The sequence below is a fragment of the Cyprinodon variegatus genome, unplaced genomic scaffold (assembly GCF_000732505.1).
Source record: "Cyprinodon variegatus isolate N-32 unplaced genomic scaffold, C_variegatus-1.0 Scaffold321, whole genome shotgun sequence".
Taxonomy (NCBI): domain Eukaryota; kingdom Metazoa; phylum Chordata; class Actinopteri; order Cyprinodontiformes; family Cyprinodontidae; genus Cyprinodon; species Cyprinodon variegatus.
In genome coordinates this window covers 796,029-805,299 of record NW_015150774.1, presented here as the reverse complement: position 1 = coordinate 805,299, position 9,271 = coordinate 796,029, and the positions used below count along the sequence as shown (strand labels likewise).

General features: G+C 35.6%; 1 protein-coding gene across 2 annotated transcripts; it reads right to left on the bottom strand.

Annotated features, from left to right (window-relative positions):
* Positions 1-3,581: 3,581 nt before the first annotated feature.
* Positions 3,582-9,271, bottom strand: LOC107091022 (anterior gradient protein 2 homolog). Of its 2 annotated transcripts, none has more exons than XM_015384718.1 (8): positions 9,149-9,271; positions 8,439-8,555; positions 8,222-8,285; positions 7,913-7,965; positions 6,270-6,346; positions 5,966-6,029; positions 4,461-4,544; positions 3,582-3,749 (listed from the first exon to the last, which is right to left on the bottom strand). In XM_015384718.1, exons 2-8 carry the CDS (start codon positions 8,542-8,544, stop codon positions 3,700-3,702), a joined length of 498 nt encoding a protein of 165 aa, XP_015240204.1. In that variant the 5' UTR covers positions 8,545-8,555; positions 9,149-9,271; the 3' UTR covers positions 3,582-3,699. The 2 variants fall into 2 exon arrangements, with proteins under 2 accessions (XP_015240204.1, XP_015240205.1); XM_015384719.1 differs by lacking the exon at positions 9,149-9,271 and adding an exon at positions 9,020-9,058.

Genomic DNA, 9,271 nt, shown 5'->3' with positions numbered 1-9,271 from the left:
GCATGGAGAAACATCCCAGCATTGGAAAGTTGACTTCACATCACTGTAGTTGTTTGGTAATTGCTAAACCATCTCTGTGGCACTGCGATAGTTTGCAATTTACTCGGAGGTAATCCCAGGTGCCGTGGTGTGTGAGAGGAGAGCAGATAGGCTAAGTATGGAGGAGAAAAGTGTCAAGAGGAGACGCAGACTGAGTTTATCTGTGAGCTCAGGCCTTCCTTTGTCAGAACAGCTCCTTTACTGGTGAAGGCTCTTTGAACCTGACAGAATAATTAAAATCAAAGAGGTAAAAAAAAGCTGACATTTGCAATTTGACCTGTCTGACTTACAAGGCAAAATTGGCACCGTTTCCTGTAGATTGCATTATAATAGCCTTCTTCCCCCATGTGAGAGTCTGTTTGAGGAAAAAATGTATTTAAGCATGGCTTCAGCTGTGCATGTGTGTACTGTACATATTGGTTCTATGAAATGTGTATTCAAGAGTGTGTGGGAAGGAATAAAAGAGTAAGTTTATGGCATATTACCCAGTCATTTCTTCATTAAGGAGCTGTTTTCCGGTAAGCGAGTGCTATTTGAATAGCTAAATTGTCCTAGCAATGTGCAAACAAGAACTAATAGCCCAGTGTCCTTGTCACGGGGAAAGTCAAACTAAAGATCTCTGAACTTAGATGAGCGTCTGTGTGTTTTTGGTGGTTGGTCTGCCAGAACGATTCTGAATATTTGAAGGTTCTTGCCTTGAATTTGTTGTCCAAATGTATGGTATAGTATCTGGTAGTAAACGTGCAACAGTAAGTTAATTCAAAACAAAACAACCGTTTGAAAATGCAAACATTTTAGAATAAAATGCCCAAAATATTGAAAGTATGTAACACAACTGAATCATTAGCCTTTTCTGTTACTTTCGAAGAAGAACGATTATTTTAAAAACACATTTTCTTAACAATAATGAAAAAAAAAGTAGTAATGACACATCTCTCAAAAACATAAGATTGAAAATATATATTGGGGGGGTGAAGGCCTAATGGTTAGATTTAGACAACTTTTGTCATTTTGTATATAATGACCACACACACAGCAGTACACTTGTGCTCTGAGTGTCAGGATTTGTTTGTGGATTGAGGACCCAAAAGCAGAGGCAGGCAGGCAGAGGTGAATTTTTAGTTTATTTGATTTAATGAAGAGTTCTGAAACCAAGTCCAAAACCACAGGCAACAGGAATCCAGAAATCCAAAAGAAAACAAAGTCCAAGAACAAACGAGAAACCAGGAGTCCAAAAATTCAAAGATTAAAAAAAAACATGAAAACACAAGTCAAACGTTACTAAAAAAAACCTAGGAGTCATCAGGGGAAGAACTGTAGATTGGAGGATGACTCAGAGAGATGAGTAGGAGGAAGACTGATGAGGTTAGATGAGGACCCAGCAAAGATGAACTGAACAGCAAGAGTATTTATGGGAGACAGAAATAAAGAGAGGGCTAATGAGCAAACTGGGAGCAGGTGTGCACAGAGCAAGAGAGGAAAAGAGCTAGGGAAAAATGAGAACATAAGAGGGCAGCAGAGGGCAACAAATAGAAACCAAGAAAACTGAAAATAACCAGAAAAACACAACAAAATAAGAATTAAACCCTTTAAACTAGAAAACAAGGAGTAAAGCAAAACTGGATTCTCAAAAGAAAACTGAACCAAGACTGAAACAGTAACTAGGAATTAACCAGAGAACATAACAAACATAAAATTAAACCATTTAAACCAAGAAAACAAGGAGTAAAGTAAAACTGGATACTCAAAAGAAAAACATATCAGAACCAGAACTCTAACACTAAGAAGGTTGCAAATACCCAGTTCGATCCCCAAAGCCTGAACTCTGGGTCCCTGAGCAAGACCCTTAACCCCACATTACTCCTCGGGCGCCGCACAATGGCAGCCCACTGCTCCCCAAGGGGATGGGTTAAATGCAGAGGTAAATTTCTCCATTGTGAGAGCCAAGTCCAATTATTATATTAATTATTATCAATTATGATAGTAAAGGTATTCTTGATACACAGTCTCCTGTACCACAGTTGTAGTAATTAATCATAGTTTTCTCTTAACTAGAAAAGCCAATTTGAAAGATTGTGCTGCAGTATTGAATATTGTATCAGTATCAGGTATTTTTCCCAGTATTGGGATCAAGTTTGAAGTATTATTATCAGTAGGACAGAGTTTGAACATGTCTTCTCTGTGTTAAACCAGCCTGTATTTGGTCATAATGTGCTGCCCTGTGTGTTTATCACATCAAATGAAGACACTTGGCTTCGATTCCTGTTTTTCTCACTTGAATAACAATTCCTTAAACAGTGCCAAGCAAATGAGGTATTATTCATTTTCCCCAAGTGGTATGACAGCTTTGGGACAGGAGGAGAATATTTTGGAGGCATCATTTCTCTCCCAGAACGCTGAAACAACAGTGCGGAGAACAGAGGGAGGGAATTGTCAGAACTGAGACGCCGTAGCAGAAAACACATTTGTTATGAATCCAGCAGTGCGAATATATGAAACCTATTGAAAATAAAATAAAAAATAATAAAGAAAAAAACAGAGGGAGGCAGGGTTTAAAAAAAAAATCTCTGGAGGTCCCTCTGGAGATTTTTCTAAACATCATACAGAAAAATCAGCTGCTAGGTGAACTGTTTAAGCATTTGTTAAAAGTTGTTTTGTTTTTTTTTTTAAAGAAATTTAGATTGAGAAGAGACACGAAATATTTAAAATTATTAAGATGTTTGGATTTCAACATCCTCTTTAACAATGTTTTGGCATTTTCAAGAAAAAAAAATGTATTTGACCAGATATTAGCAAAAGACTATCCATCCTGTTTATCTACAGAGCACATCCTAAACCAGAACAACACATTAAATTACCTTCTTTAATAAGAAACATTCATATAACCACCTCTTTGTATAAAGTGGTTCAATAAAAATGTATTTACTCATAAAACAAATAAAAAACATATTTTCCAACTGATGGAAAAGTTTGGACACCCTCCCCTAATGGTGTGTCCCTCTTTAACTAAAATGACTAAATTCAGTCAGGCTGTGTTGTAGTCCTCTACTAGTGTCTGACATCAGTGTATGAAAGGCTTTCAACTCTCAGTGCAGAATCTGACTGGATTTATGAAGCATCTGCTGGCTGGTAAAGTCGGCTTTAAAACACAGATTTTCAAAAACTAAGCTGTCATGTATGCAATTCATCTGTTCTAAGCTTTCGCCTTTGAAAGTTAAATCGAAATGTGGATCATCCCTTTGGTTTGTGTTTGAATGAGGAATCTGATAAGAAAAAAAAAACTTTGACTAGTTATACCACACTGCCATCTAGTGCTGGTAAAAATCACCAACATATGTAATAATATAATTGGTTTTCCAGGTTGGAATTAACTATTTATTCCCTTATTGTCATCAAAAGGAAAGCAGAGATGTTTGTTGAACTCTGAGAGGAAACACCTTACTGAGTTGCTTGATGTTAAATTAGCCTAATTTCCTCTATTTATCCCCACAGAATAACATTTAAAGAGTTTTGTGTCATAGAGTAAAAGAGAAACTTGAGCCTTAAACTGAAAGTAAATTTATTTAGCTTTCCTTAATGACACAACAGCCCTGAAAGCCTGGAAATATTTCAGCGCTGGTTGTTCTGCAGGAGGATCCATCTGGTCGGAGCGGAGCAGCTTCAAAGTTCATTCTTCAGCAGGAGTTTGGCTTTCTTCATGTTTGCAGCCACTGCCAAAGAGGGGAGCACAGGAATAAAACAAAAAAATAAATAAACAAACCTGTCAGTGCTCCATTACTCTTCCACTAACAGATCAATAAAACAAAACTGCAGGTAAATCTGCAATCTAACAGTTTATATTAACCCCATATTCTTTTTTAAACTAAAGATTTGTAAACAGGTTTTTGACACAGAGCTTCATTAAATAAAAAACTGTGTAAACAAACAGCTAACTCCCAGCTTAAGCATGAAATAGTTTTCTTGCTATTACACTCAAAAATAAGCTATTGCATCATTGTTATTTCTTGGCAAAAAGTTTGCAAGTTCAATGTCAAAAACTTCTGCAGCCATATATAGTAACTAATTTAGTTTAAACGAAAGTTCCTGCAGAGATACAGCAATATATCCAAACATGGTTTCTATTGGATGACAAAACAAAGCTGATAATAAAAAAAAAAGATTGCAACATTTCCTATGGAACTAAAAACTGCAAAATGTACACTCTAAATGATAAATAATGATCTCAGGATGTTTCCACCTTTAAAGTGTCCATCTGAAGATTACACTATGGACTGGACACATAGATGCTCCTTGAATATTAAAAGTTTTTCCAACCGGATTATTTTGTGTTTGAGGGCAGGACAGAATGTTCAAAACAGTGCTGTTCCGTCTGTGTGCAGGAAGAAGAGTTAATAGAACAAAGGAAGTTTCCAGTCACTCACAGAGCTTCATGTCGTCTGGGCCGTAGGCGTAGAGGCGGTCGCTGTATTTCCCCACAATATCTGTACGCACAGTCAAAGCTGGATCTGCACAATGACACAAATGATCAGCTGAATAAAAAGGTCCCACTTATATTTCCAAGATTCTATGACATTACTAATTAAAAGCATAGTAGCAATATAACATAAGTAAAATGTGTTTGGGACCTACAGCAAATGCAAATAGAAATTAGCCTGACATTTACTTTAAACTACAGAGAAAAGGAAAAAAAATATATATATATATAAATAGTTGCCAAAAAAAAAATCCCATCAATGTCTGTGTTAATTGGATTATTTGGACGAATTTATAATTTATTTTAGTCTGGGCAGCACTTAAAGTAATAGAGTTTAAAAACAGAGGACATTTTGAAATGTATTGTTAAAAAAAAAAATAATAATCATTCAGTGTTAGGAAAACACCACATTTGCTTAAAGCTTGAAATGACTAAATTCTCACAAAAGTGTATCACATCAGGCGCACATGAATAAAAATCATTACTAAATATTTTAAAGAAGGTTTAACCTGTTTAACCTCTCACATTCAGTCTGTTGGGCTCTTGAATGTTAGAGTAAGAGTGAATATAATGAGGGGCTTAAAATTTCTGCTTTGACCTTTGGAAAAAAAAAAAGGTTATAGAAACGTTTCTTGCGGAGGATTTAAAGAACTCTTAATGGAATTTGAAATCCCCTCTTTAAATTTGTGGAAGATTCTAAAATTTCTAAAACAATTGTCATCACGCCGAGGTCCAAGTTCCCAGAAGGTTCACCGCGACAGCAGACAGCAAGATGCTGAAAGATGTCCCAAATATCATAAAATGTCATCATAGGATCTGCAGCAGATACTTGCTAATGTTAATATGAAAGTATACATCCAGCAAGAGACTGCAAGGAAAAAAAAACATTGTTACTAAGAAAAACACGAAGCCTTGACTGCAGTTTGTCTAAGAGTCGTACCAGGATCAGAAGGTTGGAAGAAGAAAATAGGTTTTCAGAGAAGTGAGTGTGAAAAAGAATTGTTTGGAAACGAGAACAAAGACCAAAAAATAAATAAATAAATAAATAAAACAGCAATGAAGCATGAAGGTGGAAGTTTCATGGTATGGGGGGCTTTGCTGCAGTGTGACCTGTCCAGCTCAACCATCCTCTGTTAATTCTAATGAGTGTGTCTGCAAAAGCAAAGGTTTAAACTTAACTGGACCCTGAAATGTACCATTGCCATGTCAATGCAACACTGCCAGTGCTATTTACAAAACCTCTTCCACTTGCATGATATCAGCATTAATGCTGAGCTGTGCAGCAGAGAACACGTTCTGCTAATGCTGTGCTACGATTATATTCAAATGATGCCACTTTCTGGGGCTTGTTATCCCTCATTAGACATAGTCAAAGTATCCCAGATTCATAAGTGATTGTCTTAGAGCTTTGTTTAACATCATTATGTAATTATAACTGATGAAAGTATTTACCAACAAAGAGGATTCGGGGAACATAATACCCATCAGGTGCCAGATTCTTGTCCCCGGTTTCCTCCTGCAGAACAACAGTGATGACAACAGTTATAATAACTAGCTATGATAAGCTTGCATTAACTTACAAGAGGAAAAAAATATAGTGTGAAAGCATTGTAGAGGAAAAACTGCAGAATAACCAACCGTATATTCATGAAAAGTAATGTTATATCTTGTACAATAATTCTATTTCTACAAGAAGTTTTTTTTTTTTTTCCCCAGAAGACACAATTTGACTTCAGAATAAAACAGATGTAATTACCACCACGTTGAGCATGATGAAGTTCTCTTTGGCCATTTTCTGGATGGACTTATCAGCAACAAATGCCTCCTTCAGAGCTGTTGAAATAATTTGGTGTAATCTTAGATGTTAACATTTTGTCACAGCGCAACAAAAACAATTAAATGTCCCAATTTAAAATGAACAGTTTTTGAAATATACTCTGTAAATGTAAAAAAAAAAAATCCATTTTAAAACTCCTTTTTTCAATCTTACCAAAACACTTTGTAAAGCTGGGTATTTCTACCACACACATTGTTTTAGCACCCCTATTAAAGATGTAAAAGACAATGACAGAAAAATTTATCGTTTACTGCAGCAACATTATCTTGTCCTTAAAAAACACAAAAGATACAGCCTTTCCTTTGACTATCAGCTTAGCATCAGTAATGAAACTAAAGGATTTTATTACTCATGCTTTACTGTAATGTTTTAATCAGAGTGATTTAATTAGCAGGGCATTATTTTTTTTCTGCAGTTTAAATAAGAGGCCATTTAATTCTTAGTTATGGCCAATTTTCTGAGCATATCTAGTCTATCCTTATCATGCACAGTAAGCAGGATGATGAGTGAAGACTTACAACTTCCCAGTTATGCCTGCCTTACAACCATTAGGTAAAAAAAAATAGTAGTAATTATACCAAAATTGTAAAAATATATGTTAATATTTTGCGTTTAAGATTAAAAAAAAAAAAAATTCATTTGACAATATGCTCTATCCAGTTTCACCTGGTTTAATTCTGTAAATCATATTCTTTGAGGAGCCTTTTGATATCCGATTATTAATCGATTAATTAAAATATTACTGACAGATTTATTGATTAGCAAAATAATCGTTAGTTGCAGCCCTAGGCATGTTCCTCTATCCAAAGCCCTGGGAGCTTTTTAAGTTATGGCAACACAAACTGTTTAAAAATATCCACAGATTTTAAATGAAAATCCAAATAATCCACTTAGAAATGGGAAAGTTGGTTTACATGTGATATTTAAGATTGATAACGGTGAAAAATGAAGAAAAATGCAACCTTCTTGCATGAAAAATGGAGTCCTTAAACATAAATCCTATTGATGCATAGCAGAAGATGCAGGATTATGAATGATGGTCAAATACTGTATCAAATTTTCACAGAGCACCAGTATTGCAGTATAAATGGTTGTTAGAGAAAGCTAGCTCCCTGCTGGAGTTGTACAAAGTATTGACTGAAGCGCTGTCAATACACCTGAAACTGGTGATTGATTTTCAACATAAATATACTCAAGTTAATAAAATTTAAAAAAATTCAGTGTAATTTTCCCACTGTAATATATGGTTGATTTTAATGCCTCTGACACCTCTTTGCAAGGGATGCTAATTAGAATATAGCTTAAAAAAAGGAAAAGGCAGTCTCTGCTCTGTGGTTGAGACTTCAAATGAGCTCCAGAAAACCAGCTGTGTGATTTATAACCAGAAATCCAACCTACTCCATTACCTGCTCTGCAGGTATTAAAGGATACAAGCACTGGCCTCCCAGTGAAGTCAAAGCAGTCAGGAGAACAAAAGAAAGCCTGCAGATCTACATCTGTACATGCAATGTTTGCTTTTTCATGGAATAAAACAACAAAAAAAGCCAAAGAATCTGCGGTACCTTTACTGTGTGGGCAGTTGTCTAGATGATGAATGACCATCAATGGTTTCTGACTGGGAGAATGAAAACAAAGTGAAACAATTCAGTAGGTTCTTCAGCATAGTAAGCACAATGATGGAGCAAATGTAATAAATCTATTGACAAAACGAGCGGAAAAGCCCATTTTTAAATGTCTAGTGATTGATGAAAGCCAGCCGTTTACATGTGTGTGATAAGAACAAAGCTAGCAATCATTAGACATAGGATAAACAATCCCATCAAGCAAAATAATGATGAAAAAGTAACCTAGCAATGGGTGAAAAGTCTTACCTCTTGCCCAATTCCGACAGGCCATCCTCATAACTTTTGATCCATTTAATTGTTTTCCCCCATCCTACAGGAAAAAAAAAAAAAAAATATTGGGCAATGATTGACACCCAATACATTTTCAAAAAGGTTTTACAGAATCTTCTTTCCCTAATTATTAAAATCCAAATGCTATGAATATTTCATGGTAATGTGAACTTCAAAAAGAAGACTCGCCTACCTCTCGACAGATTCTGAGTCTGAGTCTGAGTCTTCGCCTTCTTTTTCTGTGCTTCAGCAGTGGCACAGAGGCTGATGAAGAAAGCGAGCAAAACCCAGCGGAACATCGCTCCCAGAACTTCAACAGAACCACAGTAATGATCAGCTGTTTAATACAAGTGTGAAAGGCAGGCAGCACATAGCTTTAACTTCAAAGATATTCAGAGTCACCAAACAAGTCAGACACGCCTAGCATTCACCAGAGTGGTGAACAGGGCAGTAAATTCACACAATTTGAAGCATTTACTTCAAATAAATAAGATAAAAAGCTTCCATAACTACCATATTAACAGCATTTATGTAAGGTTTATGTCTTTATCATAAATATTGACTTTTCCACATTCAAAGTAGAGAAATCTTGATAGAGTATTATGTTTAAAAAAACAGTAACTTTTGAAATAAACTGCTATAGTTAGTGCTGTGCAAATGCTTAAGACAAATATTAATAATCTTTTACTCAGAATATTTCTGATGGAAGTACTTATCATTGCTTAGAAAAACACCACCATAGTTTTGTCTTCTGGAAATACTTGGATGTCTTACCTTGTCAGCATGAAGCAAGAATCTGTGCTTCAACTCCTTTTTGTTTCCCTTTTGTCAGTTTTTAAACTAAACTTGCCAAACCAGTACATATAATAGCTATGAGTACGAGACAAAGGAAATATTACTCACCAAGAAACAAATATATGCATGCGCACACCTCAACACGCCCAACAAGCCTCAATGGGATGTTTAACTAAAACTAATCACAGCATTCCACTTGTCTAGCACTATAGTGGAAGGTCGACGATTTCA

Bases quoted from the DNA above. Each gene is read 5' to 3' on its own strand.
- LOC107091022 (XM_015384718.1), bottom strand. From the start codon at position 8,544: ATGTTCCGCTGGGTTTTGCTCGCTTTCTTCATCAGCCTCTGTGCCACT. The intron at 8,286-8,438 runs GTAGGCGAGTCT...TTTTTCCTGTAG, and splicing joins GACTCAGAATCTGTCGAGAG to GATGGGGGAAAACAATTAAA. The intron at 6,030-6,269 runs GTAATTACATCT...GTTGTTCTGCAG, and splicing joins TCATCATGCTCAACGTGGTG to GAGGAAACCGGGGACAAGAA.